This window comes from Hypomesus nipponensis, chromosome 13, assembly GCF_054491055.1.
Source record: "Hypomesus nipponensis isolate SF chromosome 13, ASM5449105v1, whole genome shotgun sequence".
Taxonomy (NCBI): Eukaryota; Metazoa; Chordata; class Actinopteri; order Osmeriformes; family Osmeridae; genus Hypomesus; species Hypomesus nipponensis.
In genome coordinates, this window is record NC_140373.1 from 3,347,388 (window position 1) to 3,367,952 (window position 20,565).

Below are 20,565 nucleotides of genomic sequence, written 5' to 3' on the forward strand. Positions count from 1 at the left end.
CATTTCCTGCGAGGACTTTGCAAACACCAAAACTGTCATTTCCATTCATGCTGTGGGTTTGACTGTATCTGTTCACTGTTCTCGAAACACACGAAGTGGTCGCCTCACGCATCACACATGACGCTCCTTCCAGGCTCGTTTCCATAGCGTCTTCGGAATCACTCACTGAAGACGGGTGGAGCGTTGAGAGGGAGGGAGGAGAAGAGAAAAGAGAGAGGAGGAGAGAGAGGTAGGAGGGAGAAAAGGGGGCCAGACAGCCGTGATATGGGAAAGCGTTTGGGGGAAACCAAATTAGGTAGAGAAAGGCAGGACACAAAAGCCTTTGAGAGAAGCAGACAGTTCCCTTGACATGTGCCTTAAAAGAGATGCTGCCACTGATGCCAGAAATGGGAGAGAGAGGGGGGGGGGTCGAAAAGAGAGAGAGCGTGAAGGAGGGAGGGAAGGAGGGATTGAGAGACGACGGATTGAAAGTAAGGGGGCGAGGGGAAGTGAGGGCGAGCGGGCAGTGGACAAAACAGGAGAGGGGAGGAGAGCGCGGGCGAGGGAGCGGAAGAGAGCGGCTGACCATGTGATGGATGGTAACGAGTGTGAACGAGAGAAACAATGGGAGAGCTCTGAATTTGGAAGAGGCCGAACACACTCCAGCACTTTTAAAAGGTGTGTGTGCGATCGAAAGAAAGAGAGACGGAGAAAGAGGGAGCGAGAGAGAGACAGAGTTTTAGCGGTTGTGGGAATGACTGAGAAGTGATAACCGTGGGCGTTGTCTTCATGCAAATGACTGCTAAATAGTTATGACCTTCCCTGTGCCATTTTTTTCTGCCTGGAGATATCTTACAAGCCTCCCTGTGATGCATCCATGATTACAGTCTGACTGAAGGTTATCCCTGAACACGCCTTAACCTAGTCCATCCAAGGACATGCAACTTCTCAATTTATTTCATGCTGCTTGAGGAAAAGGAATGTCAGATTTCGGCCCCATTTTCAAATGAATAAATCTCTGTCGTATCTCACATATCGGTTCAACAACTTCTTTTTTGAGTTGTTGACCTGTTAGTCTCTCGGTACGGGTAATCAGAAAATCTTGTGCATACATTCCAGTTGAAAACCTCCTGAAGGAACACTCTGGGTAAACAACTAGCAGCGACATGCCGAAAAAATGCGAACGTTTTGTCATTTTGCTCGCCGCTGATGTCAGAAGAGACAAACAACATGGTTGCAGGCGGCTCACTCTTTTTCACATGCAGATGTAAACTCTTTCATGGCAAACCCACCCTTCTGTGTCAAACTCCACCATTGTGTTGCCCTCAAAACTAAACCCAGTACACACACACACAAAACACACACACTCACCCTGGAGACACACACACTAACTATTCCTTCCTACAGCAGTGTCTGACTCCAGCATGAAATTGATTTGGGAGCCTCCCCCCTCCTACGATCTCCCTGCGCCCTTTTTTCCTTCGCCATGAAGCGAGACGGATGTTGTGCCAGGCTCAGAAGAATACCATCCCCGGCCCACGAGCCCACGGTGGTGCCCATGTTCCCCTTCACACGCGTCCACTACCTCTCTCGCCCCTCTCTCTTTCTCTTTCTCTCTTTCTCGGCCTCCCTTCCCCGGGCTCAATGTCTCTCAGCCACATCCCTTCCTTTTCCTTCTCTTATTTCCACCTCTCTCTCTTTGGGTCTTCATCTTACTTTCTTTCCTAGTTCTCCTCTCTCTCTTCTTCTCCCTCTTTCTCTTCTTCTCTTCCTCGGACGCCCACTCAACAGTCCTGCCCAGTCCAGAGTGATGGTGTTTGTGGCGCAGGCAGAGAGGGGTGGGAAAGAGGAGGAGGTGGTGGAGGGGGTCTAAGCTAGCTCTCCCCCCCAGCGTTGGAGTCTGCTGCCTGGGCACGGCTGGTCACCAAGGCCCCTTTGTGCCTGTTATCACCTGGTGTTGAGTGAGGCGTGCCGCTCCTGGGAGAGGAGGGGGTACGAGGGAACAGAGAGGGAAGAGAGAGAGAGAGAGAGAGAGAGAGAGAGAGAGAGAGAGAGAGAGAGAGGGAGAGAGAGAGAGAGAGAGAGAGAGAGAGAGAGAGAGAGAGAGAGGGAGAGAGAGAGAGAGAGAGAGAGAGAGAGAGAGAGAGAGAGGGAAGAGAGAGAGAGAGGGAAGAGAGAGAGAGAGAGAGAGAGAGGGGAGAGAGAGAGAGAGAGAGAGAGAGAGAGAGAGAGAGAGAGGGAGAGAGAGAGAGAGAGAGGGAGAAAGAGAGAGGGAAGAGAGAGATAGATAGTTTGAAACGATGATGATGATGATGATGGGGGGGGGCGTTTCATCTGTTCTCTCTCTCTCTCTCTCTCTCTCTCTCTCTCTCTCTCTCTCTCTCTCTCTCTCTCTCTCTCTCTCTCTCTCTCTCTCTCTCTCTCTCTCTCTCTCTCTCTCTCTCTCTCTCTCTCTCTCTCTCACTCACTCAAACACACAGGTGCACAGACAGGAATGTGCATTGCTGTGATGACCCAATAGAAGCCAAATCATCAATGAAATAACCAATAATGACATAAAACCGAGCCATTTCCATGTAGAACAACTCTCTCTCAACCTTCATAGAGGAAGTCTGTCTCTTGCATTCTGTCGCATGGTTCAAAACCAAACTTCCACATGGCATATATTAACCAACTGCACTGTAAAATCTATTTGGATGTGTTTACTATCTGTGATGTCATACATTTTTGTGAATCCTAGAATTCAACATGGACAGATATTGCCATTGATCCAAAGAGACATATTGCAAAACTGAATGAACAAATACTTATTCATATTATATTTCTTGAACTGTGTGACCTGTGTGGAAGTCGCAGTGCAGGTGGATCCCAGGAGGAGGAGATATAAGATGGAGGTCAAAGGTTATCCCGGTCCTACCTCTGCTCCCCAGCTTTCTCCCACGGTCTCCCGTCCATCACACACCTGTGAGCTCTCTCCCACCCAGGTCCTCTTACCCCACATCTGCCTCTGCCTCTCCTCTGTCACCAGGGGTTCTCTTCTCTCTCCAGCCATCTCTGTCACACACACAAAGATGTGTACTTCGACAGACAGATAGATAGACACACACACACACACATTCCTTGCCATCCCAGCTGTCTGTGCACCTGGGAGCAGGGAGCTGTCATCGCTGTGGTAACCGGTGCACAGTTGGGCGTGTCACTATCACCTGGCTCATCTCTGCCTCTCAGAGAGAGAGAGAGAGAGAGAGAGAGAGAGAGAGAGAGAGAGAGAGAGAGAGAGAGAGAGAGAGAGAGAGAGATTGAAGAACAATTGAGACAGCTGACCTCTCTGAGAAAGAGGGATTTGCATTCAGTGTTAACTCCAGACTACACTGCACATATCTAAGAATGCCAGGAAATACAACTCTGTATTCCCAAAGCCAGGGGGAGGACTGTCGTAACATATACACGACCCCAGCAACATTCAGCCACCTATTCCACACAGCCTGCATTTTAATGACAGGCAGCAGAGAGGAAGCGGGACAATGGAACTGCTACAGAGGTCATTACATTGCATGACTCTGAACCAAAGCAGAACCAGAGTTCAATATATTTTTATGCGTGTGGATGGCACGCTAGAGTGTATGCCGTGGTACAGCAGCATAACACAGCACATGGGCAAGCTCGTCTGAGCTCCCTGCTAAGCAAAGGGGACATCAAAAGGGCGGTTTTATGCCCTTGACTCCCCCTTCCCTATAAATCCCCCAAAAGGAGCCATTTATGGGACAATAAGAGCCAATTTAAGGGCCCACAGAAAATGAAGGCAATTGGGAGGTGTGGGATGAAAGATGACAAGGGCTTTCTGGGGTTAGCAGACGTTAGCTAGCTGCTCAGTGTTCCCTTCAGAGCTTTCTCTCCTCCTCTCCTCTTTTCCTCTCCTCTTCTCCTCTCCTCCTCTTCTCGTCTCTCCTCTTGTCCTCTTCTCCTTTCCTCTCTCCTCCTCTACTCTAATACTCTCCTTCTCTCCTCTCATCCTCTCCTCGTCTCTCCTCTCATACTGACAGCTGTAGTTCTAATCTCCAGAGAGCACCAGTCCCCTTCCTAAATAGAGTATGAGGTGAATATATGAATAGGAACAAAGGGTTAATAAATGTTCTGCACACACAGAACACTCACACACACATACACAAACATCCTACACATCCAGGAAAGCTGGACCAGGGCATGTCTGTTCCAGGGTTACTGAGGTGCGACAAACTGACATCCCTAGAATACTGACATAAGAAAAACTCTGGAAAGTCCTTGGCATATCCCGGGCGTTCAGGCGTATCAGTTATAGGAACACGGTGTGATGCTGACAGAACTGACAGCATAATGCAGAAAACTCTCTTCTGTGTTAGTTATCTACACACACACACAACCATACACAACCACACAATCATAGTCAACACAAGCATGTTCAAAAGACAAAAAAAGATATAGAGAGGTGGAGAGCATGAGAGGGAGAGGAGAGAGAGAGAGAGAGAGAGAGAGAGAGAGAGAGAGAGAGAGAGAGAGAGAGAGAGAGAAAGTAAGTGAGAGAGAGAGAGCGAGAGAGACAGAGAGAGACAGAGAGAGAGTGAGAGTGAAAACTCTTCCGAGGAGCCCACACCGCACACTGTTAAACACAGCCCTGCACCAACACCAACTACCAAAGTCTGGAAGCAACTTCCCCCCAAAAAAACATCTTAATTTGCCCCTCCCTTTCTTTTCATTTCGGCTAATCATCCGTAATAGTTCAAAAAAATTCCTTAAGGCCGACTCTGCGGCTTTACGCAACGTTGTAGGCAAGCCAAGTGTTTGTTGTAGAGGTTTTATTTGCTTCGAGGAGGGGGGTTGTTGTTTAGTGTAATCATGGCACTCCAATAACAGGTTTCTATAGAGGCAGCTGCTTGCTTCAGGTAGTAAAGCTGCTCTCTCTCCTCCTCCCCTTTCCTCCCCCATAGAGCTGGTGGGAGAGGAGGACAGCGTATCTGCATACGCCCCAGACTGCCTCACGCTCTCTCTAGGCAGGTGGTGGAGGGTTTTGACTGGAATGCTGAGTGTTTTGGGATGCCGTTCACCTCTGTGGCTGTTTGCAGGACCACACTGCCCCCTATAGGAGCCATGGTGTCAGTGCGAGGTGGTACAAGTCAACGAGGCGATGATGTATTGTGGTGTATTTGGAAGGAAGGGTTTAAATAGAGAGAGACAGAGGAGATAAAGGGAGAGAGAGAGACAGAGGAGATAAAGGGAGAGAGAGAGAGAGAGAGAGAGAGAGAGAGAGAGAGAGAGAGAGAGAGAGAGAGAGAGAGAGAGAGAGAGAGAGCGAGAGGGGTTCCTTAAACAAACTACATGGTGTCTTTGACTGGACGCCCCAAGTGGGAATCATTTCAGACAGAGAGTCCAACATCAACAGAGTGATTGATTGAGAGAATAGCCCAGCAGTGTAAACATCCCAATGCAATAATCACTCCTATAAGTAGGCTAGGGGTAAGAGAGGGGTCAAGCGAGAGCGAGAGACAGAGAGAGAGACGGGGGAGAGAGAGAGAGGGGGGAGAGAGAGAGAGGTACAAAGGTGCTTAAATAAACATTATTGAATCTCCATCGCGAACATTCCTGCATGTCTGAATGATGGCGATAGGTCACGTTTCTGCCCTATTTTTCTTTCACTCTCTGTCAATCACTCCTGTGTTTTCAAACCTTCTAACGATGATTTTTAAGGGTAGCTTGGTCAGGAATGGAAACCTCCCTATTTGATTCTAATACCTAGACCTTAATATTGCCAGAACATACAGTCTGACATTATGTTAGACCTGGGTGAGCATCTGAAACAGAAACTAGCATTGCTGATTAGAGGTCTGTGAGACCCATAGTGTTTGAGTTAGACAAACATCCAAAAAGAGTTCAATTTTTTTACCACTGATTAATTTGGTATCACTGTACACAGAAATGTGATGTTTAAAACCTGTCTGAAAGCAACAGCTTTATATTGTTGTTCTGTCCTTTTTTAGATCCTTATTTCTTGACTTGTCCTTAACCCGACACAAACCCTCACAGGGACACGTTATGTTTCAGGCATATGAAAAAGATTTGTATGAGTCACACAAAAACACATTTCCCAAAGCTTGTTTCAGAGTTTTCCCTGAAGTCAAGTTCAGCTTTATTTTCTGTAACTCTGGACAAAGCAGTTCTCTTTTATCATCCTTGGACTGTCCTTTCAATCAAATTTGAGGCCGATTTCACAAGGCCAAATGCATTAGCATAACATTCGCTTGTGTCAGTCAATCGCTATTTTAGCCAACCATTTTACAGCCATAGTCTGTCAATCAAGTTATCATCCAATCCCTGAGAAGCAGGAGGTCACAGGTCAATCCCTGAGCGTTGATATCATTGAGCCAAACTGAGTCTTTTTAGCCAAAGAAGGTCAAACTGTCTCAGTTTCAGCCAACCAATATCCATGAAAGAACCTGTTCCCAGAAAAGCTATTCACATTGGCCCAGTTTGTAGTGAGAGACCCCAGACTTGAGAGTATATTATCTGGAGCAACAGCAGGCTAGCAAAAGCAGCTGCACTGTGTTACCCCACACCCCATCATTTCAGTCGCATTAGGGCCTCTGTTTAGCACCATCCATTTTCTTCTGTATCTCCCTCTCGTATTTTAAAGGCAAGAGAGAGGAGAGAGTCTACTTCCCGCTCAGGGTTTGTTTCAGCTCCTGGGAGGGGACTGAATCAGACACACCCACGTTTTCTTTTTTTTCTTCTTCTTTTTCTTTTGTTCTTCCATCCGTCGCTTGTCTTTCCTTCCACCTCTTCAACTATCTTCTTCACTCTGTCCACCTCTCTCTCTCCTCTCCACATCTTTTAGTGTCTTGCTCTTTCCCAACCCTTCCCCTCTGACCCCCTTATTCCTGCTCTTCTCTTCCATCTTCTCGTTCTTTGGCAGAGTTCAGCCAGATCAGCAAACTGGATCTTCAGTGTTTATATGACAGTCCTATCATGCTCTTATTGCCTCGCCCTCAGAGGAATCCAAAGGCTAGTGCGGTGACTCACCCTGATTATATACTCCATCATTTACCCACTCTCTCTCTCTTTTTCTTTCTCTCTCTCTCTCTTTCTTTCTCTCTCTCTCTCTCTCTCTCTCTCTCTCTCTCTCTGTCTCTCTCTCTCTCTCTCTCTCTCTCTCTCTCTCTCCCTCCCTCCCTCCCTCCCTCCCTCCCTCCCTCCCTCCCTCCCTCTCTCTCTCTCTCTCTCTCTCTCTCTCTCTCTCTCTCTCTCTCTCTCTCTCTCTCTCTCTCTCTCTCACTCTCACTCTCACTCTCACTGTCTCTCTCTCATACCACCCCTCTCTCTCACCCCCTCCCCTCTCCCTCATTCTCCTGAGACAGTGCTGGGGTTACATCCAAAATCCGGTCATGTGCCAATGATAGAGGGCTAGTAATACCGCGCATGACTTCCCAGACTGGGTCAGTACTGTGTTGTAGGTGCTATGAGAGATGCCTCCCTGCAGAAGAGCATAATTGCTAAGTGGTGTGGGTCCTGTGCTCTAGGCGGTGCTCACCTGTGTCTTACTAGCAGGCGAGCTCTAATCCACATTACAGATTCACAAAATGCTGAAGAGGGACGGAATACTGGAAATGGCGGTGCCCATTAGACTGCAGAGACCAGTCAGTCCACAGTTCCCTTCCCTAGAACTGTCTGTAAGCGGTGCTGAGAGAAAACACTGCCCCCTAGAGGCAGCCAGGGCAGAGCGCCACCTGTCCAGGCAGGTGGTCCCTACAGGGGCAGAGTCTGCGATACGAGGGGTCAGAACCGGCACAGCTGAACAACAGCCGCTCCTTCTGCAGCCCACAGCGACGCCCCCACGGGCTGTAGGCAGGAAACAGGTGGTTGACTTCCTGGTCTGTGCTGGAGCAGTCCAGGCCGAATCTGAGAGAGGGGGGAGATGGGTAATGTAGTTGGATGATGATAGCGTCCGAGCAGAATTTGTCATTTTGGCAATACTTGTTCCGATGCTTGTGGTAAACCTGAAGGGGTGTGTTACCTGGTGAAGGCCGCAGTGCTGTTCAGGTGATGGAACAGGGCCGGCTCACACACCAGAGAGGACCGCCGACACACAGTCACACAGGACTGGCCCAGGGGGCCCAGGTGGCCCTGCAGAGCCCCCTCTGCTGGCCAGGTAGGGAAGGACTCCTGGCAGAAATCCTGGAGATGGGATACCAGGGACAAAGTCATGATTAGGATCAACCAACTAAAACAATTAGCCAGTCAATAAACCAACAGACTTTGTCCATATCACACAAGAGATAGCATTTGCTTTACAATCAAACAACTTTCACCACCCATATCCTTATTTCTGGGTCTGTTTTAAGCATGTACCTGGTGTGTAATGTAAGCGTTGACTCTCTCCAACATCCCCTCGCAGGTGAACTCTCGCGGAGTGAATGGCTTCACCTGGAACACAAACACACTGTAGATCTACCTTCCACGGGACCAGATGTGTTCTAGATCTTCTGGTGGAGTTCTGGGGTCACCTGACGTGTATAGATGGTTGTATGTCCAGACCTGAGTTTGGAGAATAGCTCTGATGGCCTGCTGGACTTCTGTGGAGTTGGCTGTGTCTACAGTCCAAACATAGGGCTTCCCAAGGAAGTCCTCTACGTAGGGATGCTGGGAGTTGACCTGATACACGCACACACACACACACACAGGAATGCAGGTGAAGAAAGAAAGAAAGAAAGAAAGAGAGAGAGAGAAAGAAAGAGAGAAAGAGAGAGAGAGAAAGAGAGAGAGAGAGAAAGAGAGACCTCCTGAGTGACTTATCCCAGCGCTACCCAGGCTGGGCTCATGCACGCAGTACCTCTCTAGTGGTGGGTTTCCCTCTGTAGAAGTCAGTGTTCTGTGCTGAGCGTGGAGGCAGGAACCTGGGCTGGAGGAAGACACATCCTGAGGCTATGGCCTCCAGGGGGGCCGGGCCCTCGTAGGGGAACCCCAGACCCACAAACACCTAGGAGGAAGGGCCAGGAGAGTCTCTTCACAACCACGGAGCTCACCATTGCACATACAGCATACTGCACATCACACACACACACACACGCACACGCCACTTCAAAGCAATTCATTACATTCCCTTCAATTCACTGTATAAATCCTGAACGGAATTCTGTGTTCAGGAAACTCTGTATGCACAGGATAAGTAAGGAGGTTAACACTTCAGCCCTGGTTGTGTGTGGGGGGCAGTAACTGTGCTGACAGGATCCTACCTTGGCTCTCCTGAGCAGCTGCAGGAAATGGTCCTGGCTCAGCAGACCGTGGTTGATGATGGAGCGGGGGAGGATGGAGGAGGAGGAGGAGGGCTGGTACACGGTACCATGGGTCTCCAGCTCTCTACTGACCACCTCCAGGTACTGTCCCTTCCCCTGGGGAAGCAGAGGAGAGAGCTGCTGTGAGACTCCCTGAATTACACATCAACTGTGAGACTGGGTTAGGACCGGGTTAGGACTGGGTTAGGACTGGGTTTGGACTGGGTTAGTGCAGGGTTAGGACTGGGTTAGTGCAGGGTTAGGACTGGGTTAAGACTGGGTGAGTGCAGGGTTAGGACTGGGTTATGACTGGGTAAGGACCGGGTCAGTGCAGGGTTTGGACTGGGTTAGGACTGGGTTAGGACTGGGTTAAGACTGGGTGAGTGCAGGGTTAGGACTGGGTTATGACTAGGTTAGTACAAGGTTATGACTGCGTTAGGACTGGGTTAGTACAGGGTTAGGACTGGGTTAGAAAAGAGTTTAAGACTGGGTTTGAGCTAGGTTAGGACAGTGTTAAGACTGGGACAGGACTGGGTCCAGATACCTGCCACATGTACTCCTGTTTCCCATACACCACTGCAATGTTGTCCTTCCTGTCCAGCTCTGACTCCACTTCCTCCCTGGCGGTCTGCTCACTGACGAAGCCCAGAAAGGAGTTATCTGGGCTGTGAGCTGGGGGAGACAGAGGACTGCCACTCAGACACCAGGAACACCAGCTACACACCAGCTTCACACCAGCTACAAACCAGCTACACACAAAGTACACACCAGCTACACACCCCACAGGGTATTATAACACTGGGAATCATGTCTACTAATTAATTGGTATGTCCCAATGGTCATTCAGACCTGATCTGACATCCAGTACAGTTTGTGAGGTGCTGATGTTCAGACACGGGGGATCTTGACGGTGAGGCAGGAGAGCAGCAGCAGAATAGTCACCACGGAAGTGCTCCTCTCTGTCCTCTGTACATTCCACTGAAGGACAATTTGGAAGTGTGCGAATTGTATGTGTGTGTGTGTGATCCTGTCACAGAGAGCCTGTGTGAGTTGTGAGTGGTTCTGGGGCGCAGTGAGACATCTCCATGGAGACAGAGACAGAGATACAGAACAGAGAAAGTCTGTTTTCGTCCCCTTTGAAGCCGAGGAGAACAGACAGAAAACACCGGAAAGGCAGAAAACAGGGGATCAAACAGGACAGGCCATGTAGACACGAGGCTCCAAGAATGCAGGTAAGTGACAGTTGGGAGATAGAAAAAATACATTCTGGAAAGTTCTATAAGCTGGTGTGAAAGAAGGGGGAACAGAAGAATCAGACGATGATGGAAATCAAAGCTGTTCTTAGGGGTTTGTGTCAGCCTGTTTGGATAGAGGCTCAACCCTGACTGCCCCCCCCCGGCCCTCTACCTCTCCAAACACTAAAGAGAAGAGGTGTGAGAGATGGCTATTTATTTAAGAAATACAAGAATGTGTCTGTGTGTGTGTGTGTGTGTGTGTGTGTGTGTAGGTACGTATGTCTGTCTGTGTGTGGTGTGTGTCTGTGTGTGTGTGTGTGTGTGTGTGTGTGTGTGTGTAGGTACGTATGTCTGTCTGTGTGTGGTGTGTGTCTGTGTGTGTGTGTGTGTGTGTGTGTGTGTGTGTGTGTGTGTGCGTACGTACGTATGTCTGTCTGTGTGTGGTGTGTGTCTGTGTGTGTGTGTGTGTGTGTGTCTGTGTGTGTGTGTATTCCAGCGTGTGCACATGTGTCCATCCGTCTGTCTGGGGTTTGTTTAAAAGACCTTGCCAAATAACTCTGTGCTCATGCAGCAGTTGTGACAGTGAAGGATCTAAGCCGACTAAGAGGCCGTTTGTCTGCGCTTCTCACCAGTGCCGCCTCAGCGCTGAGCACATCCACTCATCAAATGAGCAGAGGATCACACCCAAACACTGACACAAACATGACGGGGAGAACACACACACACGTCACATCTTCACACAGGTACACACACACACGTCACATCTTCACACAGGTACACACACACACGCGTGTGTGACAATGACGCCCTACGGGTGCAGACTGAGAAGAGAGCTTATGGCTTAATACCCAGGGAGGTTGTGACACTTCACAGATCCTCTCCACTCTTCAGCGCCACCTCTAATCCCTCTCCACCCTCCCCCCTCCCCGTTGGTGCAGACGTTGCCGCTGGCAGCCATCCTTCACACCAGGCCAGCAGCACAAATAAACACGGTGCAGGGCTCTGTCAGCGGAGCCCCGCCCCTCTGCTGCACGCTGCAGCCTGTTTCTGTCTACCCCTGGAGGAGAGAGGGAGGGAGGGAGGGAGGGAGGGAGGGAGGGAGGGAGGGAGGGAGGGAGGGAGGGAGGGAGGGAGGGAGGGAGGGAGGGAGGGAGGGAGGGAGGGAGGGAGGGAGGGAGGGAGGGAGGGAGGGAGGGAGGGAGGGAGGGAGGGAGGGAGGGAGGGAGGGAGGGAAGTGGGATGGTATCTATGATGACTGTGTGTGTTAACAAACACACTTCCGCAGCCCTCTACACACACACACACACACACACACACACAGACACTTACGGAACATGGTCATGTACTGCAGTGGCTGGAGACCCCAGTTACCCCACAGCGTGTTGTAACCATGGGTACGGGCGTAGCTGGCCAGGTTGAATGCAGGTTCCGTGCCAAATGAGTCCAGGACACGAAAGCGACACCTGGACACAACAGAATAGGGTCACCTGACTAACAAGATGAAGAGCAGCTTCTCTTGAGTCCCTCAATTTGAAGTCCACTCCTATCTGAGATGACACCAGCACATTGACCTTAACCTCCAAGCTCACAGTGAAAAGGTAAAAACCACTGTAGTGAGAACGGACACACAGCACCCTGACATGGAGGTCTGGTGAACCCCGGCTCTGCTACGTACTGGTAGTGCTGGAAGGCCAGGCCCATGGCCCCCTGGAGGTGGGCCAGGCCATGGTAGTCTGTGTAGACCAGGTCAAAGGTCAACGGCCACTGTATCGGGCAGCTTCCTTTACCTGGTGCCGCCCCTATCAGACTAGCCAATGCAAACACACACAGTGATGTCAGAGAGGGGGTGGGAACAGGGGCCGGTACTGTGAGAGTGACCAATAAGAAAGAACTGAAGGTTGTGAGCAACAGTGACTGTGTAGACAGGAAGTGACACCTGCGCAGGTGTTCCTGGGAGGTGGCGAGGGTCAGGTTGTGTCCCAGGATGACGAGGCTGGCACTGAGGTCGGCCCACTGCACCAGCTCACCCAGAGGACCCCCCCTCTCCACCATGGACCCAAACCGCTGGCCTGCCACCCCCGCCAGCACCCCAGGGTAGAGCAGCACCTGGAGGGAGGTGGACAGAGAGAGAGAAGGGGTTATGGGTGTGTGTGTGTATATGAGCGTGTGTGTGTGTGTGTGCAGGTGTGTGTGACCCACCTTCATCTGAGGAGAGCTGTGAGAGGTGTTGATCCTGCGGCCAGCCCTGATCCAGTGCCCAGACAGCCTCTCCGCCCTGGACCGGATGAAGCTCACCGCAGGACCCTTCCAGCGGCCAATCACCTCGTGCAGCAGGCCCAGGGTCGTCCGGATCTGTGCCTGGGAGAAAAGGAAGGGGCAGACCACAAAGTGGTCGTGTTCGCTGATCCTACAGATGTACCATGCTGGATTTCAAACTGTAGGATGTTGCTATGTCAGTTACCCTTTCTGAGTGGGGGCTGGGGGGGCGTTGCCAGGGCGGGGCGGAATGGTTCGTTCCAGGTCGGGGGGGGCAGAAGTCCTCTCTCTGGCTCAGGTAGGTGAGAATGGAGCAGATGGTGCCAGCCACCCCATAGAAGCTATAGCAGGGGTCCGACTGCCAGCGGGCTAGCAGGAACTGACCATGGAGGAGAGAGAGAGAGAGAGAGAGAGAGAGAGAGAGAGAGAGAGAGAGAGAGAGATAGAGAGAGAGAGTGAGAGAGATAGAGAGATAGAGAGGGGGGGGGGAGGGGGAGAGAGAGAGAGAGAGAGAGAGAGAGAGAGAGAGAGAGAGAGAGAGAGAGAGAGAGAGAGAGAGAGATAGAGAGAGAGGGGGGGAAAGAGAGAGAGAAAGAGAGAGAGAGAGAGAGAGAGAGAGAGAGAGAGAGAGAGAGAGAGAGAGAGAGAGAGAGAGAGGATTGAAATAAGGAAGGAATTAAGGAAATTAGGAGGTTTTAAATACTTGAAACTTGCACGTGCGTAAAAACATACAGATACAGAATAGCACACACACACACACACACACACACACACACACACTTTGTAGCAGATCTGTAGTGTTGTGTTGTATCTCACCTGCACCTTGTGTGCACACAGGGGATAGGCAGGGTCAACAGGAATCTTACACTCCTCACGACCTGAGACAACAACCAGCACACAACCTCATTTAGATTCCCTTCCCTCCTCTAGGTTCACCGGGACTAACTAGTTATGCTTAATGATCGACTGCTTGGTTGAACAGATTCGGAGGAATTTGTTCTATGAGCTTATTGTGGAAGTGAAGTTGTTGGGTAATAGCTGTGCTCTGGTCCCCAAACCAGCACAGTCAGCAGCAGGAGCAGGAGAGTGAGTCCTCTGTGCTCTGTTTCCTGGAAGTCCCCGGCCTGCTTCCCTCCCTGGACCAATCACCTGCAGTCTACCCCCACCCCCTCACAGGCATATCCACACACACACAATGAAACCCCCACACACCTCCAGTCACCCACCTCCCTCCCACCCAACATTCTCCTGTCCAATGCCACCCCTTGCCAAGACACACAACGTCCGCTGTGTAAAACCAGCTTGTGAAACTAGGGGGAAGACAAAGACAACAGCACTCCCAGTCCCACAGCCAAGGTGAGAAGGCCTGAAAATGGGGGGGGGGGGAGGGGTGAGGAGCGAAAACAGTCGTACCAGCCGATGGGCTGGTGAAAGGACTCTTGGGTAATTGAGCCGCTCTTTATTGGTCTGAGGTAATGAGAGGGGAGGAAGGGGTGAGGGTGCGTAGACAGGCGGGAGACAGACTGGAGGATGGGTGAGTCAGGGGAGGGGGGAGTCAGGTGGCATGTGCAGTATGAATCATAACTTTATTCTGGGTGGTGAGCTTTGCTCCCCTACTCTCATCCTCTCTCTCCCTCTTCCTCTCTCTCTCTCTCTCTCTCTCTCTCTCTCTCTCTCTCTCTCTCTCTCCCTCTCCCTTTCTCGTTCTGTCTCCCTCTCTCTCTTTCTCTCCTGTCAATTACCCTAACTCCCCTCTCTCGCTGCCGCCCCTCCCTCCATCCCGGTGCTCTCTCTCTCCTCTTTCCTTCCCCCTCTCCCTCCCTCTCCCTTCCCGCCCTCTCCCCCTCTCTCCCGCCCTCTCCCCCTCTCTCCCGCCCTCTCCCCCCTCTCTCCCGCCAGGCGTAACCTAACGCCCACCTGACACCTCTCCAGGGGGTTGTTATGGAGACGTAAAAGCCTTTCCTCCCCGCCGGCGTGCCGCTGGCTGGCCCAGCGCTGAGCTCTCTGGGACTAGTTAAAGCCCTGTTTAAGGACTCCCTCCCTCATATTCACCTGTATCCACTCACCTCTGACCCCCCCACGCTTTCCCCCTCCATCATGGCCGCCTTGTTAACTTCACTGTGTCGTTAACCTGCTGTACTGCCGTTAAGCGGCGAGCTGGCTCACCGGGTTAAAGTATCACCTTAACTGGCGGCCGGAGCACCTGATTCAACCAATCACTGGAGCCCCTAGCATGTGATTCAACCAATCACTGCAGCCCGTAACATCTGATTCAAACAATCACTGCAGCCTGTAGCATGCGCTGGAGGCGCAGGGTAGCAGACGTGTGCTCGTTTCGTGAGGCCAACTTAACTTGTGGGGTGAGGGGGTGTGGGGTGAGGGGGTGGGGGGCGAGGGGGTGAGGGGTTGAGGGGGTGTGGGGGGTGAGGGGGTGTGGGGGTGGGGGGTGAGGGGGTGTGGAGGGTGAGGGGGTGTGGGGGTGAGGGGGTGTGGGGGTGTGGGGGTGAGGCTGTACCAGTCTGCTGTGCTCGGTCAGTGTGTGGTGGTGGTCCTGGTGTGTGAGAGGGGTGGAGGTCTAAGCTGTCCAGTTTCTGGGCCAATCTCTGGAGCTCCTTCTGGACGGAGTGCACCAGGCCCTCCTGGTCTTGACGGAGACTGGATCACACACAGACACACACAGACACACACAGACACACACACACACAGACACATACAGACACACACAGACACACACAGACACACACAGACACATACAGACACACACAGACACACAAACACACACAGACACACACAGAAACAGACACACAGACACACACACAGAAGAATGCAGACACATTAACTCACTTAAGTCATATTCCTCGTTATCCACGATCCTAATACACGGTGCGCACACTCACAGAACTCATTTTGCAAGCTGCGCAGGGCGCTGAGGTCCTGAGGGGTAACAGGACAGACCAGTACCTGTGCAGCAGGGCGCTGAGGTACTGTGAGGTACTGAAGGGTAACAGGACAGACCAGTACCTGTGCACCAGGGCGCTGAGGTACTGTGAGGTACTGAAGGGTAACAGGACAGGACAGTACCTGTGCAGCAGGGCGCTGAGGTACTGTGAGGTACTGAAGGGTAATAGGACAGGACAGTACCTGTGCAGCAGGGCGCTGAGGTACTGTGAGGTACTGAAGGGTAACAGGACAGGACAGTACCTGTGCAGCAGGGCGCTGAGGTACTGTGAGGTACTGAAGGGTAATAGGACAGGACAGTACCTGTGCAGCAGGGCGCTGAGGTACTGTGAGGTACTGAAGGGTAACAGGACAGGACAGTACCTGTGCAGCAGGGCGCTGAGGTCCTGGCTGGCCGGCTGCAGGGCCTCCCTCTCCTGGGCCAGCCTCTGGACTTGGGAGCTCAGAGCCTCCAGCCTCAGGGCCAGCCTCCGCACGCTGGGGCCCCCACGCTGACCTGAGGGACGGAGAACAGCAGCTCAGCCATCCTGAAGACGCAGTGTTTTCTGACTCTGATCTGACTCTGATCTGACTCTGACTCTGACTCTGATCTGACTCTTACTCTAACCTTGACTCTGACTTCGATCTGATCCTTCTGATCCTTGATCTTCTGCTGTACATTCTATGAGTACTATTTGGATAAAAGTGCCTGCTAAATGACTAATGAACTGCATATTTTAGACATGTTTATACATATTTATAATGGATTTATTGGTATTATTGTGATTGTATAAACCATGAAGAGAATCACGTCATATTTGATTATATTACCAAAGCATTTGATATTTCACACAGTGTGTCAAATCCAATACTGCCCTTTGATATAAAATGTTATTTCACAGTTACAACACAGAATTTACTTTAGCTGAGTTGATTTGAGTTATCATTATACTGTGTATTTTCCACATTACACATGGCAATGGGTGCAATCCTTTTTACAGAGTGAAGTTTCCAGAATGACTATTTTAGGACAGATAAAGATTCTAATGAGTCATAATTCCTGACAAGAAAATATTGTTGGAGCGGTAACTGGAGCTTTTCACGTAATTACCATCTTCTAGTGTTTCTTTGTGGTCACATAACCCCCCCCCCACACACACACACACACACACACTCCAAGACCTACATGAGTGTTTACACAGACGCCGTAACGCTAACCCTTAGCTCAACTTGGTGACATCATCTGTCGATCTAAAGTCATATTAAGGTCAGGTTTCACCACTCACCTCTCCCACCCAACCAAACCCTTTAATACTAGTCAAAGATGCTACAGGGACCAGGACAGTGTATTACTGAAATTAGAGATGTATTGGACAATTTTATTTCAAACTGTATTTAAATTTACATTTAGTCATTTGGCAGGCGTCTCTTATCCAGAGTGACTTACAGTAAGTACAGGGACATTCCCCCGAGGCAAGTAGGGTGAAGTGCCTTGCCCAAGGACACAACATCATTTGGCACGGCCGGGAATCAAACTGGCAACCTTCAGATTGCCAGCCCGATTCCCTAAACGCTCAGCCACCTGACTCCCTATTCTCTAAAGGACACCCCAAGGTCACTACAAAACCAACAGCTTGACTATCCAGTTGTCCACGGTCCTCTATAACCCGTCCCCTTCACTAGTCAGTCTCGTCAAAGTGTTTGGCTGACCTGAACAATCCTCCCTCTCCTTCTCTGAGAAGTCCAGTGATTCTGTATATGTACACAGACAGACACACACACACACACACAGTAACCCACCAGACCAACATTTAGATTGCCAGAACTCTTAAAGCCAAGGTGTTGTGAAATAGTGTAAGTGTGTGTGTGTGTGTGTGTGTGTGTGTTAAAGAGCCTGCTGGCTAACATTTAAGGGCCTGTCAGGGAGGGGAGATCAAGGGCATCTTGATTGGAACATTAGCATTATGACTTAAGTGCTGCTAGGAGGTCCATAAACGAACTGTTGGCGCACAAATGGAGAACATTGAATGTTCATGAGGGTCATGGTAACTACACATTAAAGCGGTTCCACTGGCTGTTTGGACTGAAGCTGGTTGGTGGGCTCTATAGGTTGCATGGAGAACATTTGGTGGAACTTGAAGTCATAAATGGTTGGGTTGGAGGGGGGGGGGGGGGGGGTATAGGCTAACTAGAGACTCTCTTGTGGGTTGTACCCGTACCAAATAGCATACATAGACACACATCTTAACTTAATAAGTTCAATGACTGTTTAGACAGTTCTAGAAGACTGGCACCTTTCATGGTTCCCCTCTCCATCTCTCACTGCCAGACTTCCCCCATTGGGAGGGGAAAGCAGAGGACAGGAGGACTGACATCACCACAAGGCTACCAGCTAAATGTGTGTATGTGTGGTGTGTGTATGGTGTGCATATAAATGCATGTGTGTTACCGTGTTCCTCTGAGGACCCTCCTGCCGGCCCCTCTCTGGCTCCCTCTGGTGGCACCCACAGGCCCTGCAGCAGCAGAGTCAGCACGGACACACACAGACACAGCCCCAGACAGCCACTGTGGAATCAGAATCAGAATCAGGGATTTTATTCGATATTACTTTGGCAGGAATACAAGAAAACACAAGCTCTAGGAAACATCCGTATCATGATTCAAGGGGAACAGGCCGAGTATTTACAATCCACACAAGCTAGGTCCTGTCCTGCCTCGATCAAAAAGGGATTTGCTATCTCCGTTTGGCTTCATCGGTCTGAACAATGATGTCACTGCTCTGTCACACTGTCAGAGGGTAGAGCAAAGCACTTTATTGATTCCCAGGGCGAAATCAATCTGCCTCTGGTTACTCTTCCTGTATACCTGTCATGCAGGTCAACCTTGTATGAGGTCAGATCATAAGCAGGGGGGGGGGGGGGGGTGGTAATAGAAATCATATCGTCCAGTAATGCATGTCAATCTGAAGAGAAACAAGCAAGCAAACTGCTCCGTGAGCAGACAACATCAAATGGGAGCTGTCTACGGTCAAAACAAGCGTTTGGAAAGTGATCATCACTTGATGTGCCTTCGTGGTGTGCGGTGGCCTGAGAAGCCATGCCTTTAGCTTCAGGCTCCAGGTTTACTGGGCCAGAACAGGTCTGGGCCTTTCTTTGGGCTTGTCGCCATGACCCGTGTGTTCCAACACCCACAGGCCAAGCTAAACACATTGGCTTGCAGAGGGCCTCTCCTGCTGCTTATAAACCTCCAGAACAGGGAATTCACCCCACTTCTGCTAGCTTAAACTCTCCACACTAACATGTGGGTATAGTTCAGTGGTAGAGCATTTGTAGGGAAGATCTGACTTCAGATTTCAGTTACAAATCCATCTTGTATGTCATTTCTTAAAGCGTCTTAAAGTTTTCGGGCCAAGTTCAAACTAACCGGATTCCACTCATGAACCAGAAATGAATTATATTCAAATGTGATGTATTTTAAAGGTTTAAAGAGAACCCTCGTACTGGAATGGTGTTTCTCCAGGATCAGCATGAGAGAGTGATGAACTGCTCGGCATCATTCCACCTGCACAGTGTCGACTACAAGCCAGCCACACATCCCCACAGTAGCTGCTCTGTTCAATGACTGAAGGTACCATGCAGAGGGTGGGTGCAGTGTGGACTGAAGGTACCATGCAGAGGGTGGGTGCAGTGTGGACTGAAGGTACCATGCAGAGGGTGGGTGCAGTGTGGACTGAAGGTACCATGCAGAGGGTGGGTGCAGTGTGGACTGAAGGCACCATGCAGAGGGTGGGTGCAGTGTGGACTGAAGGTACCATGCAGAGGGTGGGTGCAGTGTGGACTGAAGGTACCATGCAGAGGGTGGGTGCAGTGTGGACTGAAGGTACCATGCAGAGGGTGGGTGCAGTGTGGACTGAAGGTACCATGCAGAGGGTGGGTGCAGTGTGGACTGAAGGTACCATGCAGAGGGTGGGTGCAGTGTGGACTGAAGGTACCATGCAGAGGGTGGGTGCAGTGCGGAACATCTACGGTTTGGGGTCTCACCTGCGTGGTCGCAGTGCCAGACGCATGTTCCTCCGTCTGTCAGAGAGGGTGTCTCCCTGGCAACACAGAACACACACCTCAAACTACATCACTCTGCACACCACTCACTTCACTGGCTTCAGCTACCATGACTCTGGGTAATGAAAACAGGGTTGAAATGCTTTCATCACAGCTTCATTTGTTCCACTACCATTACACTGCAGCTCCATCCAGCACATACACACAGAGACAGACCATACAACAGACAAAGACAGACAAACATAGAAAAACATACACACACACACACACACACACACACTAACCTTCTTGGAACCCAGTCACAAGTGAGCAGCAACCATCGATCCCTGTATCAAAACAGTCCGATGAAAAAGACGAGAGAAACATTGGAGGGTGTTTCTTTCAGTTTTTGTTTCTGTTTCCCTCCTTGTCTGGCCTTCCCTTTCTCTGTCTCCAGGCCTCTGAGTAGGCATCCTGCAGTTTCCAGGGAAACCCGACTCCCCTCTCCAGAACACAATACCCAGAGTGCAGCTTGGGCTTTGCACATATACAAAAGGCGTCACGCTATTGGGTGTCACAGTTTCTTTCAGTCCAACTTAACCCGACTTAAGCCTTTTGTGAATGGAAATACAACTGGGTAGCAGGCATTCTCTCGGCAGTGTATATTTATAATTTTTTTTTAATGTAATGAAAATTGCTTGCTCCTTTCCCTGTACACCAAACACTCATGTAGGCTACATGTAGAATTTTAGCATGAATGGGTGAATAAATATAGCCTAATAATATGCACAAATCTATGTAAGTATAGCAAACTGTAGCGTT

General features: G+C 50.4%; 1 protein-coding gene across 1 annotated transcript; it reads right to left on the reverse strand.

Annotated features, from left to right (window-relative positions):
• Window positions 1-7,706: 7,706 nt before the first annotated feature.
• LOC146259496 (alpha-1,6-mannosylglycoprotein 6-beta-N-acetylglucosaminyltransferase B-like) lies at window positions 7,707-19,772 on the reverse strand. The gene is made up of 17 exons (XM_084670765.1): window positions 19,747-19,772; window positions 18,156-18,271; window positions 16,091-16,223; window positions 15,285-15,424; window positions 13,586-13,647; window positions 12,975-13,148; window positions 12,713-12,871; window positions 12,450-12,619; window positions 12,189-12,320; window positions 11,843-11,976; window positions 9,823-9,950; window positions 9,240-9,395; window positions 8,837-8,983; window positions 8,542-8,658; window positions 8,356-8,430; window positions 8,021-8,181; window positions 7,707-7,905 (listed from the first exon to the last, which is right to left on the reverse strand). The coding sequence occupies exons 1-17, from the start codon at window positions 19,770-19,772 to the stop codon at window positions 7,707-7,709; spliced, it is 2,229 nt and encodes a 742-aa protein (XP_084526891.1).
• Between the last annotated feature and the right edge of the window lie 793 nt (window positions 19,773-20,565).

Coding starts and splice junctions, on each gene's coding strand:
- LOC146259496 (XM_084670765.1), bottom strand. CDS start 19,772: ATGCGTCTGGCACTGCGACCACGCAG. Junction 18,272..19,746: donor CTGGCACTGCGACCACGCAG/GTGAGACCCCAA, acceptor CTGATTCCACAG/TGGCTGTCTGGGGCTGTGTC. Junction 8,431..8,541: donor GAGCTATTCTCCAAACTCAG/GTCTGGACATAC, acceptor TTTGTGTTCCAG/GTGAAGCCATTCACTCCGCG.